This window comes from Pangasianodon hypophthalmus, chromosome 15, assembly GCF_027358585.1.
Source record: "Pangasianodon hypophthalmus isolate fPanHyp1 chromosome 15, fPanHyp1.pri, whole genome shotgun sequence".
Classification (NCBI taxonomy): domain Eukaryota; kingdom Metazoa; phylum Chordata; class Actinopteri; order Siluriformes; family Pangasiidae; genus Pangasianodon; species Pangasianodon hypophthalmus.
This window is the reverse complement of record NC_069724.1, coordinates 17399582-17419650: the sequence shown is the minus strand read 5'-3', so window position 1 is coordinate 17419650 and position 20069 is coordinate 17399582. Positions and strand designations below refer to the sequence as shown.

General features: G+C 38.4%; 1 protein-coding gene across 1 annotated transcript; it reads right to left on the bottom strand.

Annotated features, from left to right (window-relative positions):
* Positions 1 to 1455: 1455 nt before the first annotated feature.
* Positions 1456 to 16279, bottom strand: rnf165a (ring finger protein 165a). Its single transcript, XM_053240391.1, has 8 exons — positions 15997 to 16279; positions 5935 to 6124; positions 5597 to 5722; positions 5339 to 5465; positions 4248 to 4352; positions 4051 to 4146; positions 3833 to 3936; positions 1456 to 2393 (listed from the first exon to the last, which is right to left on the bottom strand). The coding sequence occupies exons 1-8, from the start codon at positions 16106 to 16108 to the stop codon at positions 2276 to 2278; spliced, it is 978 nt and encodes a 325-aa protein (XP_053096366.1). The 5' UTR covers positions 16109 to 16279; the 3' UTR covers positions 1456 to 2275.
* Positions 16280 to 20069: the final 3790 nt, after the last annotated feature.

Sequence of the window (20069 nt, the reverse complement as noted above, 5' to 3'; positions counted from 1 at the left end):
TATGGACATTGTAATATGGCATGAATAATATCTCTGTCATGGATCTATTTGGGTTAAGCTAAGTGAGAGGCTTGAGTTTCTGGATAAAGTGAAACATTTGAAGTTACAGAATTTCTGCTTTTGTATTGGTTGTCCTGTTACACAACAGTAAAAGACCCTGACTACAAAAAAATTAAATAAATAATAACAATAATAATAATAAACATTCCTCATTTATGCATTCATCTTAGTAACCATTTTATCCTGGCTGGTGTCACGGTAGATACAGAGCCCATTCCAGATACACTGGGCATGAGGTGGGAAAACACACTGCATGGGACACCAGTCCATCACCGGCCACCATACACACGCATATTCACACACTCTTTCACACCTAGGGACAATTTAGCATAGCCAATCCACCTACCGGAATGTTTTTGGGAAGGTGGGAGGAAACCAGAGAACCCAGCAGAAACAAAGTAAACATGAGGAGAACGTGTGACACTCCACACAGTCAGTAATCCAAGGTCAGAATCAAACCCAGGACCGTGGAGCTGTTTGGCCGCTTTAGCCAAATGCATTGAATTTTAATTTTTAAAAAGATACCTATTTGCAGTCTTACAATGAACCTTGTACCATGGCAGGTTCAGTAAATGCAAATGTTAAAAAATTAAAAGAGAAAGCAATATAAAAATATAAGTAGTTAACAATCCTCGATCCTTGTTCCGTCCCCTTGCTTGCATGCAATTGGTGGATGCTCCTCCATCACAGCACATTCTAAAACAGTTGTTCTAGCAATACAGCATAGCAACCAACATAGCAACCAGCATAGCGACCAGCATAGCGACCACGAGGGGAGACCCGTCACGCACAAAAAAAACACACACACAGTTTAATATACAAGCTCTGCTGCCCCTCCCCTCTCTCCCCCCCTCAAAACACTGCATGTTTAAATACCAATAATAAATAGTTTAACCATGGCAATAAAGCACCAGAGAGAGGCTGGGCGCTTTAGCTACGCTCACATGTGCTTCTTCAGTAGGCATTTTGGGTCAAAGATCATGGCAGGGTTTCACGTACACACACACACACACACGCCCACACACACACCCACACAGGCAAACACACACCCACACACACACCCACACACGCTACATCAGTCTGCTAGTGTTACAGATCATCACAGCTTAAAGGGGCTAATTTACACTCATGCAGAATTATTTTCCACAGACACACACACAGTCACACACACCCACAGCCACACCCACAGCCACACCCACACACATTCAGGCGTACACTTACAGAACAGCCCAAACACAGAGGCATGCAGCTACTACATTGGAGAGCCCCGCCCTCTATCTACACACCCACCAATCACAATCTCCCCTTGTCTCCTAACTTCCTGGATTGGAGACGTTTGTGTGCCCCCCCCCCCCCCCCCCTCTGCCCCCCCATGTAAATAAATTCTGACAGATGCTTCTGTTATGTTTCTTTTTTTTTTTTTTTTGCTTTCTTTCTTTGTTGTTTTTGTGTGTAATTTTGGCTTTTCTATAAGAATGTTAGTGCACAGCTAACTAATTTCTATGATCCTCCACATTGAAGCACACACACAAGGTATGCACACATGTCTCACACATACACACTACTGAAATAGCTGCAGCATGAAAGAAATGCGCACACACCTGCTCTCAAGCAGCAGTTAAGCATATGTGTGTGTTGTCTGCAAGCTCTGAGTCTTGCAGACCCTGACTAGAGCTTGTATAAAGACTTTCATTAGGGGCATGGCTTTAGAATTACACAAACACACACACACACACAGAGATGCTACTAATACACACAGAGACCAGATTACTCTTAATATCATTCTTACATTACTCTGTAAAACCTGTGTGTGTATGAGAGAGAACAGTAATAGAGTCTCATTGTCTCAGTAAAGTGTATGTATGTATGAGATAGTCACTGACTTGATGGATCATGTGTGTGTGTGTGTGTGTGTGTGTGTGTGTGTGAGACTGTTGTACACATAAGATATAATGCATAACTGACCCTGTGTATATAGGCAGAGAATGTAGTGTATGCCACTATGTACACTAGAGAGAGCATATGTGTGTGTTTGTGTGTGTCTGTCTATATTTAGGCTTTGTCTATATTTCATGGCATGAGTGTAAATGGGTTTTGTGTTTATGAGTAGAAACCGTTGGCATGAGGTGTATGTTCCTGTGCTCATTTCTGAGCTGTGTTTGTGTGTCTATGTGCTTCAATTCATAAATGGGAACTGAGTCAGCATGTGTGTGTTTCAGCTCTCAGGTGTGAGCTGTGTCTGGATGTCCACTCTGCATATGGGACACTTCCTGCTGGTGGCCAACCACTGATCCACACACACCTGATGAAAGAGGTGCATGCAGGGTAATCGCCTAGAGAGAAAGAGAGAGAGAGAGAGAGTATAAATAACACGATGATGTAGACAGAAGTTGTTTTTACATGAAAGTGTGTGTGTGTGTAGCACAAATTCAGGTCTGTAGTTAATTTCTAGAATAACGTGCACCTCTGGCTGTGTAGGATATTTCTTATATATTATCCCCTATACTGCAGAAAAAAAATACATAGATGTGGAAAAACTGACATCTTTGATATAGTCAAATGTATCTAGTATTTCCTGTTATAAGATTACGGTAAACCAAATATATGATTATTAAACCTATTTCTAGACTTTTTTTTTTTTTTTTTTTTACTAATTTCAAGCTTGAAATAGTCTTGTTCTATTGGCAGTAATGTTTCTAATTTTAAACATATGTATCAATAAAGAAGCAAGATTATCTGTCAGTAGAATAAGAAAATCTAAAGCTTGCACAGTTAAAACCATCTAATAGAAATATTTGATATGTTTGCCCATATTAAATATATTTTCACTTACTAAGATATAATTTTTATGTAAATTCTAGAGAGAACATGAGGAAGATCCATATTAAAAACAATGAAACTAATTGTCCTTCCTATCAGGAAAGAGTCTTAATTTTTCATTATATATATATATATATATATTACAAATTTGTGATTTGTAACCATTTTCTTAGCTTGATCGATTTATTAATGATTGTAGGGCTTCATCATGAATACATTTATATACACACAAATACCTTAAGCATTCTGTGTAATGCAAAGCTTTTGGAGAAAATCTACTAAATTATTATTATTATTATTATTATTATTATTATTATTATTAGACCTAAAAAGAGGTAGTGCAGTAGATCTCCTACACTAACCATAAGAATGTGAGTTCAAGACCCAGGAGCTACTGTTAACCTTAAGCAAGGCCTCTATATATAGTATAGATAAATAGATACTATAAATAGTATCTACCTTTAAACATACTGAAGTATTCAAGAGAAAAATGTAAATATTTTCAGCTGCTCAAAAATGAACAATCCAGATATTTATTCATTCATTCATTGTAACTTTAGTTCATAAAGTTCGTCTTTCCTCAAAGTTAGAAAACTTTGTTTAACTTTAGCAGCAGCTGGTTTTCAAAATTGTTTGAGTCAAGCCTAGCTCTTCGGGGACTGAAAAGTATTCCTGGTGTGCTGACGAGTAGTAATTAAAATGGAACAGGTCGCAGGTGGTGTGTTCTGTGCCAGTTAATGCAAGACCAATTAGCACGGTTGTGTGCAGTTTCATCTGACATTGATGTGAATTTGATTGGATGTCTTAAAAAAAAAATAAAGCAGCTGGATTGGGCAAGAGAAAGATAGACCAAAAGGCGTGGTGTGTGAGATTTGTAAAGACAAACTAAATGAAACTGTGTAGTGTGAGAGTTAGATACTTAGATAGATACCCCCAGGAGTGTGCTTCATACCTGACATCCTCGCCATCTTCCAGCATGGAGAGACAGATGGTGCATTTCTCGTCCACATCAGACTCCTCCTCATCATCACACAGCTTCATCTCCAATGGCTTCCTCTGCAAACACAATAATATAGTTGAGAGATGAAGGACAACATGGGAAGAGTTGTTGATTTTTCTATATTTGTTCATTTCTTTTCAAAGTGTGTATATGTGTGGGTATATATGTACCTTCTTGTACTTGTGAGGGAAGGTAAACCTCTCAATGGTGGTCTGGATGGCTCCTCGGCTCACGCTGCCCAACCGATCCTCCAGCTGAAGCAACTCCTAACACATACACAATTATCAGCATATGTGCCTTGAAATTTGGTCATTTTAATTAGCTGGTTTACGCAGTGTGTCACATAAGGTGCATGTTTATGTGTTACCTCATAACTCTCCCGTACAGCAGAAGCATGTCGGCTGGGGCTTAAACTCTGCAAAGCCAGTAGGTGCAGCTGGGGATACGGATAATTCCTTACCTCATGGACAACCTGCACACAAAAGTACAGTTCATGGTCAACCAATAGAGAAATAGCCATGGCACATGATTATTGTCACATGTCACATCTGGGATAGTGGTGGCCCAGTGGTTTAAGGCTTTTACTGATCAGAAGGTTGGGGTCCGAGCCCCAGCACCACTAAGTTGCTACTGTTGGGCCCTTGAGCAAAGCTCTTAATTCACTATGCTCCAGGGGCACTGAATCATGGCTGACCCCAAACTCCTAACAAGAATTTCAATGAACTGTAATGTATATGTGTCAAATAAAGGCTTTCCTTCTGCTTGGAGCTTCTGCTTCTGAATACTTGTGCCTCACTTTCTGCTGCTGTGAATGGTTCCACATGAACACCCTGAAAATTACACTTTCAAAAACACTTTATGGCTAAATCCTGTCCATGTTCAGTGGGTAATCTCACCTGGATACTGTAGACTTGTACCTAAGAACTGCTGCTGTAATTATAAAAATTATGGTGCTCATAATGAACATCCTTTCAACACACTGAGTACTGTCTTTATAGTAAACAGTTGAGGAAGAAGCATAATGTATAATCCCACTATCTGGTGTCACCCAGAAGAGGATAGGCTCCCTTGAGTCTGGTTCCTCTTAGAGTTCCTTGTGTCATCTCAAGGGTTTTTTTTTTCTTGCCACTGTTGGCCCTTGGATTGCTCAATAAGGACCTAATTTTACATCTGGCTTTCTGTAAAACTGCTTTTTAACAATCTCTATTGGTAAAAGAGCTATATAATTAAAACTGAATTGAATGTGTCAGCTCACACATACATAAACACATAAAATCCAGAAGTGTTTTTATTTTGTTTGTTTGTTTGTCTGTTCTTTTACAACTAGTAGTTTTAGTTGAGCAAGGTTTTTGGCTACATTATGTATATCTGATAAACTTTCCCACATTAAATACAGTCATACTCACATTCTCTTTTACTCCCACTTGCCTTTCTCATACACACACACTTAGTACTCACCACTTGCGTAGACGAAGTATTCCGGGGAAAGTGGTGCATTCTGGGAGAGGCTAAGTAGTGCTGGTAGGGCTGTGGAATCTGCTGCAGTGAGTACTGATGGGACAAACCAGCATCCACGCTCAGGTCCCTGACAGAAAAACATAACGCCCATGACAAGAATTAGAGGCGGTAAGTGCTGATCAGTGCCCCTCATTCGTCAGTGCTTGTAAGTATATATATGTTTGAATGTGTTTGTGTGTGTATTTGTCTAAAACTCACCAGTCTGTGCCCTCTGCCAGGTATCTGGGCTGTTGTGTGATTGGCGGAGGAATGTGCATGGGCGGGGAATAATCATATCCTGGGCGTAACCGGTGTGTGTTGAGAGGAACACGCTCTTGTGTGCGTCTGTCAAAAAACAAACAAACAAAAACCAAAAACAAACAAACAAAAAAGATCTTTAATATTATGTAATTTCTTTTGTTTGTGTTCATGTGCTGGTGCTACTATAAATATGTGCATACCTGAACTGCTGTTCTATGTGTATGTGTATGTGTGTATTCACTATGTGCCTCTGCACTACTGTAGCTTTTGTATAAGGGGTTGCTATGGTGGTGTACCTGCGCTGCAGTAGCTGCTGCTGTATGAGGTATTGCTGCTGTAAGGCCTGAGGTAGGAAAGTGGGTGGGACTTCCTGGTACTGCGGGGCCGCAAGGCCAGTTGGCGGAAACTCAGTAGGAAGGGGTGTGGCCAGGTGGAAATGTCGGCAGGATGTAGCATGGCTGTGTTGGTGCCTGCTGAAATGAGTACCTGCACACAACAACCAATCACAGGTTGCCGAGTCAGAATGATCGTTCAATGACCAGTCCTATTGGAGCTCAGAGACAGTGTGAGAACAGCCAATCAGAGAGCACACACATCAGAAACTGCATGCCCTCAGGAGTCCCAGATTGTCAATATTTTGGTGCTATCATGACTCGTATGACACCAGTCACCTGATTCATGTGTGTTAGGAGCTCAGATGCAACAGAAACATATATATCTGTGGGCCCCTGAGGGTTGGACTGGGAAACTATGCTCTAGTGGATTTGGTCAAATGTAAACACAACAAAAAGTACTTTTAAGAAGCAGCAGAACATCCAACCAAGAACCATCCAACCATCCAATTGTGAAATTGAATCACATGATAGTGAAGCAGTGATGTTACCTGTCACATGATCAACAGTTACAAGTGCATAAATGAACATAAGGTACTATATTGACTATAATTATATATTTTATAATTTTAATTTAATGAATGTTTATTTTTATTACTCCTTGAACACTTCTTGCTTGCTGCAGTAACCTGTGAACTTCCCTCTGCGTTTAAAAAAGTGACCTATCTATCTATCTATCTATCTATCTATCTATAATACTTAAATACTCAAGTAATACAATGATACTTCCATCATAAAAATATTTCTCATGCACAGTATAAAGTTTAAAGAAAATAAAGATATGCTTTAGTTATGTAGCCACAGACAATTCTGGAAATCAGCATCCATTCTTAAGGAACATTCAACGCTGGTATCAAAAATTAATGCTCAGATTCAGAGTAGGGTTTCTGTGTGTTCTGAGAATGGTTCTTCTGGAAATGGTCATAATTCCAGTGTGGGCCGTGACTTAGACTGAACTGTGCCAATTCAATTTCTATACTGTATTAACCCACTAGACTGGCATGTCTCGTATGAAAATAAAATGTAAACAAGCTTAAAGACAGGTACCAAATCTATTTTACTGAGTGTAAACAACAAAGCTGATGATCCTTGGAGTGAACTTTTAAACCCTATTTGGGGTGAACAAATTAGTAGTCCAGGCTATTCATTTTTGTCTTCATAGTTTCCTGATGTATATACAATCTCAGCATCCAGAGAAAGAAAATAAACCCTACTTCCTATTGACTTTTGCAGAACAAAATGTGTTATTTGATATGTAAGTGCCTCACAGTGGTGTGATGCTCCTTAATGCTGTAACTAAATGCGTCTGAATCCCACCACCTGCTGTATTACACACACTGGACGAGACACGTCTAGAATGGCTTTTACTAGGCAGATAATCTTTTCAGAATCACGAACATGCATGTATGTGGAAACACCGACAAATCGGTGAAAAATAAAGTCCAGTGCAGTGCTGTCATATAACTCTCGTGCTACATGCACAATATGTCACACCTTGCACATAAACATATCAAGAGAAACTAAAGACACTGGTCAGACACAATAATATATTTACTTGTGAGCGCTCACCAGTGACTTGGTGACTTTTTTTTTCTTTCAAGGGTGCATGTTCTACGTTAAAAGTTCTACTACTACTTAGCAGGATATGAACTAAGGCTACATAGTCTCCTCTCTGGGAATGCGTATACTGATTTGTTTCACTTGGTCTGTATTAATGCACTGGGCTAACTAATTAAATAGGTTTCTCACCTGAAAACATGGGAATGGGCAGCAAACTTTAGTTTTCACTTGGCCAGTGGGCTAGCTAATGAATTTATCATTTGCCCACCACTGTTTCTGTAACAGTATCTCTAAGTGTGAGATTTTGACTTCGGTTGTAATCCGTCACACACTGGACAAGACACAACATTCGCAGATGGTGAGAAACAGGTGAAGGAAGAGTGAGAGACAGAGTAAGAGAGAAAGGGGAGGGGAATGGCCAACAAAAGCCATGGTTTTGCAGCTGCTGCTTAAAGTTACACTAAGGTTTGGGTAGGACTCATACACTGTACTGTGCACTAGGCTATACTGGATGTCAAATGGAAATTTGCCACTGGCAAGTAACAACTAACAACTGGTCTGTGTAGAATTGACAAAATCTTGTTTGACTTTCAGTATTATATCAGCATTAAGGGTAGAACAGTATGCAGAATTCAGTATCTGCTCACAAACTTAATTTACATTTATGTATCACAGTATAGGATCATACTGGTACATCATGACATTCTTAATTACCTTTAATTGGTGAATGCTGGTAACACATGAAAGGCAAATTTCCAAAAACGATTACAGTTCCAAGAAGGTGTAATCAGTATTATGGTTGCTTTAATCCATTTAATCCATTAAACCAATTTTCAGTTTAAATGCTGCAGGTGAATGCATTAAGTTGACCTCAAGTGTCAGCTGTATACTACTGAACTCTTTCATAAATCAATTTTACAGTTAACATATAAATTAAGACTACATTAAATGTGTATGGGTTATAGGTATGTACATTTACTGTAAATATGGACTTTAATCTAATTTTCATAATATAGCTTTATTTCCATGGTTTTTTTTTATCTTAGTTTTAATTTTTTCAAGCTCTGATGCTAATGGTCACTACATTTAACTAGATACAGTATATTTTCTGCACTCACTTGCGTGTGCAAGGATTAATAGAAAAACAAGAATTAATAGAAATCAGTAGCAGAAATGCACAAAATAGAACTTACCTGCTTGAACTTGCATATTTAGAAGTCAAAATGCAATCATTTGCTGGCATTCCTTTATTATATATTAATGTGGTGCACACAGAATTGCTAAGATTTTTGTGTTTAAGAAAGTGGCCAATTTCAGGAAAAGGTAGTAGTGGCAATGAGTGACATTTAGCAGGATCATACTAACTGATAATTAAAAGTATTGCTTAAAAGAAAATTTCAACATTTCTGGATGTTTCACAGTATTTTATAACAAACACGCATGCTTCTTGAATAAGATTAAATGTCTTCCAATATCCCTCCACGCAGTATCTCTGCAACGATATCTTCACATATCTTTTATTGTTATTTCTTTAATTATTTTGATATTTAACAATTGTGACATCAGTATAACATGATTCTATTTTGGTCAAAATTGAGTTAACTACAGAAAATTCATTCCTTTGGGTAACTTTATTCTCCTCTGCTGTTAATATTTCACTGTTTAGAGTCTTTGGTGTAATATTTGAAACGTTCTATCCCCATCTCACACATAAACCTAGGTTTTTATAAGTCTTTATCTGCCAGCCAGGCGTCATCAAGGATAAACATATGATGAATGCAACATTAGAAATGGGTGGTCAATATCCACTTTCTATTTATATTCTGACAGAAAAAAAACAGCCTTCAAATCTCAGTATGGCAAGCTGGAGGAGAATGTTTTAGGTGTAGATATTGTACATCTGCTTCATAAGAGTAATAAAAAGTACAGTATACAAAACAGGTAAAGTACTACTCTACTGCATTGACTGGCTTTATGTTCTGGCACATTGGATCTAACGTATTTTAATTTTGTTAAATGATTTACAATGAAATTGTAGGAACCACTTCCGATTTTAAGAAGTGAAATTGTATTTTAGATGTTAGAGAACACATTCAGTGAAATCATTATGCATGATCATAATGGTCTTAATAGATTCAAATGTCTCTCATTACCATTTATTAGTTTTGTAATGACATTTAGAGATAAGGTCACAAAATGCTTGAATCAGATTCTCATACCCTTCAGTGCTCTTCAGTGCAATGATGTTACAAATACTGTCATATTGTCTTTACTCCAATAATTGGTGTAGTCATTCATTCATTCAGAGTAATGCTTTGTCAGGGTTGTGGTGGAGCTGAAGCCTATCCCATGAACACTGAGTGTAGGGCAGGAATACACCCTGAATGGGATGCCACTTCATCATAGGGCATCTCACACACGCATTTGCACACTCACTTTCAAAAACGCCGCACAGACAGTAACCCAACCTCAAGATTGAATTGGGGACCCCAGAGCTGTGAGGCTGCAACACTAACTGTCACCCCTCCACGCCACCAATGACTGCATAATGTTAACCCATCATTAGCCTGAAGCTTCCAAATGAAAATCATCCGAATGATATGGTTCAGCTAGCATGTGGTGAGCTACGTAACTGGATACCTTATTAATACAAAAGATAAAAGCAAATAACTAATAGTTATATTTCTTGGCTATATATACATACACACACACATCTCTTAACTAAAAGTAGCTTATTAGCTAACTTTAAATAATAGACCGTTACATGTCTGTCTGGCCACATTAAATTAGCTAGCAAAATTTATGAGGAGCACTTCTGGAAATCTTGTTGAAGATCATCTAATTATACTAGTTAATTTTATATATACATAAACACACAGTAACTATAGCTGGAATGACAGTACAGTTCTACTTGACTTGAAATCCATAAATTCAAATTCAGCGACCGTCTTCAAATATCAGGTTAGATTACCTTACCTAGGTGTCTTTTGTTGCTTTCTAAATGGGGTTGTACTCTCAGGAGTGTAGAAACACTGATTGTAAAAGTATTTAGAAGTGTATGTGACAGCAAGACTGTGTACAGTGCCTTGTATAAGCATTTACTCCCCTTGAACTTTTCCATAATTTGTTATAACCGGGAATTGAAATGGACTTAATTGGAATTATATGTCATGAATATATAAAAAATAGCCCATAATATTGACGGTTACTTAGAGAAGCAAGCAAGACGCTAAGGTGAACACTGAAGGAGCAGGAGAGATCAATGTGTCAGATGGGAGGAACTGTTTAGAGGCCAGCCATACCACAAACACTCCACAAAGCTGGGCTTTATGAAAGAGGAGTGAGTCATATGAAATCCTGTTTGGAGTTTGCCAAAAGACAAGTTAGAGACTCAGCATACATGTGGCAAAGGGTTCTCCGGCCTGATAAAACTAAAACTGAACTTTTTGGCTTTGGCACAACACTGCTCATCACCCTGAGAAAACTATCCCCACAGTGAAGTAAGGTGGTGGTAGCATAATAATAAGAGTTAACATTGGCCTCTTGGTTTCTTCTCTGATTAAAGTTCAGGATATTTGTTCTAACCAAACCCTGATTGACAGATTTCTAGAACTTTGTCCTGGACTTCTTTTGATAGCTCCATGGTCTTCATGATGCTGTTTGTTTAGGTGTTCACATGTCTTTAAAGGACATGGTACCATGGTGTCAAGATTCCCCTTTGTTCCAAGATATCAAATACTACAGTGCCTTGCATAAGTATTCACCAAACAAACAGCATCATAAAGCCCACAGCGCTATTAACACAAGTCCAGGGAATGATCTGGAAAAGTCTCAATCAGGGTTTGGTTATTCAAAAAAAAATAAAAAATAAAAAATCTCAAACATCTGACAGAGCACCACTATTTTAAAAAAATTAAAGAATATGCCTAGAGGATGCAGTCCATGAAATGGCAGTGCCCAGGTAAGGAGGTAATTAGAAAGAGAAGCAACTGGAAGCCAAAGGTAACTCTGAAGGAACTGGAGAGAAGCACAGCTCAGATGGAAGGTGATGTTCACTGGACACTCATAGCCCGGACACTCCAAAAGGCTGGGCTTTATAGACGAATAGCAACTCATATGAAATCCTTATTAGGGTTTGCCAAAATGCTCTCAGCCTATATGTAGACAGATTCTCTGGTCTGACCAAAATTGAACTTTTTGGCCTTGGTACCATCATTGTTAATCACTCTGAGAACTCCATCCTCACGGTGAAGCATGGTAGTGGTAGCATCATATTTACAATTACCCTTGGTTTACCTCTTGTTTGCTTCTCTGTCTAATGCCCTCCATACCCTGTCAGTGTCTTTTTGGTGGACAGCCTCCCTAGGCAGAGTTGCAGTTGTGCCACATTATTCCCATTTTTTAATAATGGATATTTCTGGGATTAGTTTATAACCAAACTCTAACTGATACAAAACTTTGTCCCAGAAATCTTTTGATAACACAGAGGTCTTTGTGTCGCTATTTGTTTAGGTACATTCTCTAACAGATCCTGGGGCCTTCCAAAAACAGTTGTTGAGATCATATTGAGCTCATGAGTCACTTTAATTTCACACAGGTAGACTCCATTCAACTAATTATGTGACTTTTGATGGTTGCACTAGAGCTAATTTAGAGTGTTTCACAGCAACAGGGGTGAATACTTCACAATCACAACATTCACATTTTTAAAAAAAAAATTGAATAATGTTGCAAACTATAGGTGTCCGCAAACTTTTGGCAATATAGTGTCTAATCCCAATGAGGTCCATTTCAGTTCCCGATGGTAACACTATAAAATTTGGAAAAGTTCATCTTCTATTATTGAACACCACCTTCGCATTTGATAATAAAAATCAACTTCCAGGCCTAAACGTATGAAAAACATTATCTTGAAATTTGAAATCTTGAGGCATCCAAAACTTTTAGCCATGTTTGTAACACAAAAGGATCATGTGCTTGCAGAGGAGAGAAATAGGGAGATAAATTAAGGAAATAAAAGAGACAGATGTAAATGGAGATGTTTGTGGACTAAGTGGATGTGAACAGAGCGCCTATATTTTTGTGACAGTAGGTTTCCCATGATTCAGCTTGGCAAGTGAGAGGAGCTGAGAAATGAATCTTGGGGAAGGGGCCAAAGAGGCCAAATAACTGGAAAGGAGGTGGGGTTTGAAGGGAGGTCACATGGAAATCAGCAGAGAACACACTGAAGGTTAAGGAAAAAAACTACAGTCTTTATTGGAAAATATTAGTATGAGTGGAACCATGTGATACGAATAATAAGAAGAATATTTCCATGCAAATAAAAAGAAGAGCCAACCATGCTCCATAAGGTTAAAACAACAGAAGCAGCATCCAATGGGTAGATGTGTATGCTACAGCACATATCAGTACAGCAGGACATCTCTACACAAAGATACATTGGAGTTTGCTGTTCAAATGTCAAAAGAAACAAAATTTTTAAGTAATGAAAAATAAACATGATCATGCATTGAAGAGCCTAATACACAAACAGAAAGCCAAGAACCACAACCAAAGAATTAAAGACATTTCAAAACTCTAGGAAGATTTCTACAGCAGTGCAGTTCTAGGGATTCCTGTAATGTGGATGGCGTTCGCTGCGGCCGAGCTTGAGGCACTAGGAACACTAGTGCAAGGCTAAACATATGAGGATTGGTTAGCAGAAATAAGACTAGGGTGACATTTGGTATGCTTAGTTCTGGTAAATAGAAAATTTAAGGAATTAAAGGAATCTGTAGCCAAGATCTTTAGCATGAAAGCTTGCTGCCTGGTTTTCTTTTAGCAAAGTCTTAATTTTCATCTTTTATCATTGTATATGACATTACCGCTATACTGCATAGTAAATTACTACATTTACCTGTGTATTTTCTCACAGTGCAGCATTTTGACCATAATAAAACTGACATTTGGCCTGAAAATGATAGATGCGATTCTGCCTTTAAAAAAATCATAGAAAATACTTTTGTTGCTTCTGGCTAGGACAGTCTTTATATCACAAGGTCAAAGACTGCTTACACTACCTACGAAGACTCATCCTGAATGGAATGGAATGCAGTGGTAGTGGGGTCTTCTTTATATGTTTTTAATACCCCAATGTTGCTGAATTCTTGACTCTTATTGGTCAGAAGGTGTTGATTACTTTTCTATTACAGCAGCTCTGCTGGTTGCAAGGTAAATCACAGGTTTATATTAGCCTCCTCTTTCTAATATTTGTACATAACAACTCATTCCCAGGGACATTCACATGGCAGATGCTCCACATAAACTAAGTGTAACAATAAACAGATTAAAAAAAAGCAATCACATTTTCCCCAATTAAAAATGTGTTATTTTAAAAAAAGAAAAACGTATAACCATTCACATGTACGTTTATTTAAAAGTTATGGAAGAGTGTTCAGCTTCAACACTTTGTAACAGTCAGTAAGTTTTCTGCCATGGGAAAGTCTTCAGGACAGAGGATTACGTATCTACCATGTTCACCTCACACTCTTGTTCCATCTACGAAGTATAATGACTGACTACTTGGTTGAGCTTTGCTTTTTTACAAAGGGCATGGTGATCTCTTAATATTTTTAATCACTCATGCTTTGAAGATTTGGAACTGAATCTGTTTGGAACAGTCTGAATCTTTCCACTTTAATTCTGTTGGTTGCAACAGAACTCAGAAAGTGAAAAGCCTTCACTACAAAGACTGCTGGCCCTCAGGACAACAAATCGGATCATTTTCAGTTCAAATGGATCCACTTAATGTTTTAATTGATTTGGAACCATGTGCCAAAGGCTTGTGCTATGGTTATAAATATGCCAATGTAGTGCTTATTAACATGAACAGCTGAAGCTCAGTGACTACCATTCAGTGCTTGTGACAGGAAGGTTAGAGTTGCTGAACTCTCAATCCTTAAAGACAGGCTAAGATATCTGATCTTGGCTTTGTACAAGTGCTTGAACGCCTGGATGAAAGCACTTAGGAATTCTGATCGGCTCGTATGTGGCTTTGGCTATTGAGATATTTTCAAGAATAAACACAAATTTACTCAGGACAAGAAGCGAACGCATCCACTTCACAGAAATTTACAGGCTGAAAAAAATGTAAGTCTATATGCCATTGCTGAGGAAAAATAAAAAAATGGGACAATCACAATGATAATTGTAGACTGCTACAATGGGTTATCATTAACCATGACAGTTCTGAAACCAAGACAGCGGTGTTTTCTCAAAAAGAAGAGAAAGGAGTGTGTTATTCTGCAGTCGCACACAGAAGGATACTGGATGAGTGGGAAGAAGGTTGGTTTTTGGTTTTTAAATGCCAATGTCGTCTTCGGATGGAAAGAGGGGATGGAGGCAGAGGGAGGCAGAACACAGGCAGAGAGGCGATCGCTATAGCTACACAATGGAAGAGGGGAGAGAGGAAGACAGATAGACTGAGAGAAAGAGAAAGAGAGAGAGAGAGATAGAGAGGAATTGGAGTGATGCGGCATGTAGCGGCGGCCTCCGGACTATGGAACAAGGAAGGGTAAAAAAACAAGAAAACAGAAAACACAAGCACAATGAAATGCTACTGCATGACCTGTATAGTATGTACATCACAGTATTATTAGATAAACAGCACAAATCCTGTATTATTATTTGATCTTAAATAGCACTTTTTTATTGTGTCTTTTTTCTGAGAAGCTTTAAATCTGCTGTAGTAATGAGTGTTTTCCTGTATATCTGGGTCTTGTGTGGTATTGAGTATTCAGTAGCATTATGATGAGGGATTTCTGATGGCAGCATTCATTGCAGTGCTCAGTGTTTAATAATGCATTATCACCACAATTTATCTAAAGACGCAAAACGGCCATTTCTCTCCAAATAATATTCAATGAGGAAATCACAGACTGCAGCTGGGACACAAAAGATGTGTCCTGCACTGTTGTTTTTAAATCAGATGATTAAATCAGATGATTTGAAGTGCTTTTACATGTCTACAGTATCAACTCAATAACGCTGCAGGTTTAGAGCAGATAGATATTGCTATTGTTGGGTAGAGATGCTCAAACAAACAAACAAATAAACAAACAAACAAATAAATAAATAAAAAGGTTGCATCGATCAACCTCTGCTAATGTTAGCCGACGTGCCTCATCTTTTCGCCAGTGCAATGTTAGAATTCCAAATGGCTGACTGATTAGTGCACTAAGTAGGGTATACACGCCGCTAAGCCTGTCCCTATGTAGTGCACTGATATAGGGAGAAGAAAGCCGTTTAGGGTTTGGCTGCTGTCGTTGTCGTTGTCGTTGCCATTAGCGAGCTCGTTTCGGCGCTTCTTTAGTAAGTATTGTTAGTAAGAGTACTAATAATAATAATTAAAAAAAAACATAACGATACCTCTGCTTCTTACTGAACCAAACACGGGAAGAACCAGATATCCGACATGAACTAACACCATCCTGACTCCTTTTGCCCATGGACGCCTTCGGCTTCTCAAACGCAGGACCATTCAAAACGCAGCTGCCGAGACGCCGCGCGCACAAAGAGAGCGCCAGCCAATCAGCGCCCACGTACTCGTCTTCTGGAACCCCAGCCTCAGCCAATCGCAGTCATCAAAGCCCTGAGCGTCTCTGCAGTCATTCAGCACGACCATTCTAAATACTGCAGCCGAGAGAAGCAGCTGCTGCACGCACAAAGACCGCGAGCGCCAATCAGAGACCAGAGATCTACTTCCGGCAGCTCCACGTTCAGCCAATCGCGTGGCTGCCGGACAGCGCAGTGTGTTGTTGAAATTGCTATAGAGCCAAAAATACAGCGTGCTAGTGTGAATGACGTCAGCTCTGTGTGGGTTAAAAGAACACTGAGGAACCTGCTGTCAATTAAAGACAAATGATTCAATACTAATGTCCAAAAGTGGCCAAATACCACGACTTGTAAACCACTTTGGACAAAATCCTATCTGTCAAATTAATAAGTGTTAATGTAATAACCTCAGCCCTAATAAAAGAAAGGGTTCAACAAGACTAACACTGGATAACCCTCAGCTTTGTTCAGTGCCTGGAGGGCTGCTGGGTAGAATTCCTCTCAACTCAAGTGGGTGTGGATACAATTTAAAGAATAAAGCCAATTTCCTTAGGATGAGGTTGATTACACCACAACAGCAAATAGACATTATTTTAAGATAAGATAAGATAAGATAAACTTTATTGATCCCACAGTGGGGAAATTCACTTATCACAGCAGCTCCCAGGCAGTTAAAGTGCAGGAAGAAAGAAAAGGAAGTGATTATCTATTGCCATTTGCTATATGCAGCTGAAAGTAAATAAATAAATGTAAATAAATACAAATATTAACACTAAAGCTTGTTGAACTGAAATGTCCAAAGGAAATGTGAGTGGTGGGCTTCCCTGACCATAGCAAACCCCATATGGCAGCTTTTGCCCATCCCCCATTCCCTCACACACACACACACACACACACACACACACACACACACACACACACACACAGAGGTCTGATTATCTCTGCTCCTTCTGTTCAGTCTGCCAGACGCAACACATGGTGCACAACCCCCTACACACACACACACACACACACACACACACGCATAAATCCTGATACTGTACTGAAACATAATTAACAAAGAACAAAAAGAATTAACTTTATTGTTTACTGTCTACATATACTGTATCTGCAGCTGTGTAATTATAGCTAGTAATAATAAAGCAATTACATTTTGTCAGCACACTAATACACAAACAACCAAAGCAATGGTCTTACCATATCGCACAGCAAAAAGTTTGAAAAACTGTTATATTCACCTTCGGTCATTTGTGGTCTATTAAAGTTGACACAAGACCAAACAGGATTTTGGGGTTCTAATTCTGCTAGAATATTTTTGATAATTGGTTTAATTTTTTTAATGAATGGTGTCTATTTTGTACCATATATAAGTAGCAGCAGACACAAATACAAAATCAAATAAATATTTAGCAGGGGAGGAAAATACCTGAGTGACTGTGCTTCATTCCTATACAAAATGATAAGTATCATTTTGGCATATTTATTCTTTGGAACTTTACTTGAGTGTTTTCAAATTGAATAATTGTACTCCTACTTACATGTACAACAAAAAAACATAGTTTTTACTCCTCACATTTGTATTTAGTCCTTAAAAGTACTCATTACAAATCACAAAGGTCTCTTCTTCTCTCATCCACCCAATGACTGTACGATATACATATATCAGTCGATTCAGCTCAGTTTAGCATCTATACCAATCATGTTCATCAATATAAAAAAAAACTATATTGACCTTCTCATGCTACACAATGTAGTTAACACAATGGCTATCTGTGTGTGTCTGGAAATGGATAAGCCTCTGTAGTGTTGAAATTGAGCATGAGTGCCCTGGCCCTGCCTCAGTAAAATGTTTCAGTATGCAGGAGTAAGCAAAGACTTGTATTAACTGAGGCATCTCAATCTAATTTAAGCTTTGCTAATTTCGTATTTAAATAAATTAGCCTGTTTTCTAATGACAGGCTAGACTAACATCAATTCCAGTAACTAACGTAATTTGCTAGGCAGTAAGTGAAATTCCAGCTAATGGTAAGTATTTTTTTCTGGTTTTACGCTAGATGCCCGTCCTGACGCAAACCTCCCCATGTTCCAGGCTTGATACCGGCACTGACAATGCAGTGGCTCGTACAACCCTCCACTGGCTGGGGTCGGTTCCCTTACTGGGAATCAAACCCAGGCCGCGGCAATGAGAGCACCGCATGCTAGCCACTGGTCCTTCTTCTTCTATTGGCTGCTCCTGTTAGGGGTCATCACAGAGGATCATGTGTGCCAGATGCCAGATACCCAGATGCCCTTATGCCAGGTGCCCTTCCTGACACAACCCTCCCCAATTTTATACGGGCTTGGGACCGACGCTGGGAGTGCTCTTTCCTGTGCCACTGCGGTTGGTTCCCCAGTCGGGAATCGAACCCAGGCTGCGGCGATGAGAGGACCACATGCTAGCCACTAGTCCCCTGGGGAAAATTCTAGCTAATGGTAAATATTGGTTATATACAGAATATTTTACTTTTGATTAATGCAATAGCAAACTACATAGCATTAGTCAAGCAGATTACGAGTAAACTTACAGACACTGAATGATGTTTTCAGGCAAAACAGAGTAGTTGCTTTAAAAATAATCTAAGTTTTAGATACACAATAAAATGTACTCTTAACACAAAAACCTGACATTAACTGAATTTCAGTGGTTAACAGCATTTACTCTTTAATACATGAGTACATTCAAAACTTTTTGACTTTCACTTCAGTACATTTTGACACAATATCTATACATTCTTTAGTCAGTACTTTTTCCACCCTTTATATTTAGTGTGACCACCATCCTTTTCCTTATAAAACTGCACCAGTTCTCGGGTACACTGCCATGGTTACAATTTCTTTTTTTAAATAAATCAGCTGATAGGTTATTTCAAGCATCTTGTACAACTTGCAGACATTGATGGTCTCACTTGCTCCTGTTCTGTAGTAATTCCAGACATCTTCAATGAAGTTTTTATCTGAAAAGTGGTCTATTAGTTTTTTAAAGGCATACAAATTTCCTGTAACATTTCAGGTTTTTTTGGACAATTTCTAAACATGTGAAATGTGGTATTTTCTCATTTATTTATTTATTTATTTTCTGGGGTTTTTTTTTTTTAAGTACAAAAGGAAGACATTAACACTATGACATGATACATATTGAATTATGCAGTAACCAAAGTGTTAAATATATCAATACTATTTATATTAAAACTCTTTACGGCATTCTTAATGAAGCTTTTCACTCTTGACATCTTCTCAGCCAGCTTCATGAGGGAGTTTCACCAACTGTTGATAAAGTTTCCAAATAGGCTGAGCCCCTCACTGCTTCTCCAAAGTCCTGAAAGAAAAGTACTTGTTTGGGGAAACAGTTAATTCTCTATTTACTATTCACTATTTGTAAATTTGTAAACATTGAATCTTTATTAAAATGTCTTTAACGCAATAAAATATATACATATAGTATTTCCAACTTTGGGACTGGTATTTATTTTTATGTGATATAGTATAACAATGTTAGTGTACTTATTTGAGTATATTATTTTTTACTCAAACCTATTATTCTGCACATTGTACCTCTTATTCCACTGATGCCTAGATATTGGTCCTTAATTTTTAAACTTAATTACATTTTAAAAAATAGTTAAGACAAAAAGTCAGTTATAATGGCACTTGTCGTTAATTTTAGATACTTTTATTTTTTTTTTTGCTTCACACCAAATCACAAACTTGAGGCACACATTTGAAATGAATAACTTTACACTCCACTCCGGTTCTATCAGTGCAACAGACTCAGCCCACATTAGCATACAGCTGTAGTGTGTGTATGTGAGGGGTTTTGTCCTGAGGAGTGAACAGACCAGCTGCCGAGC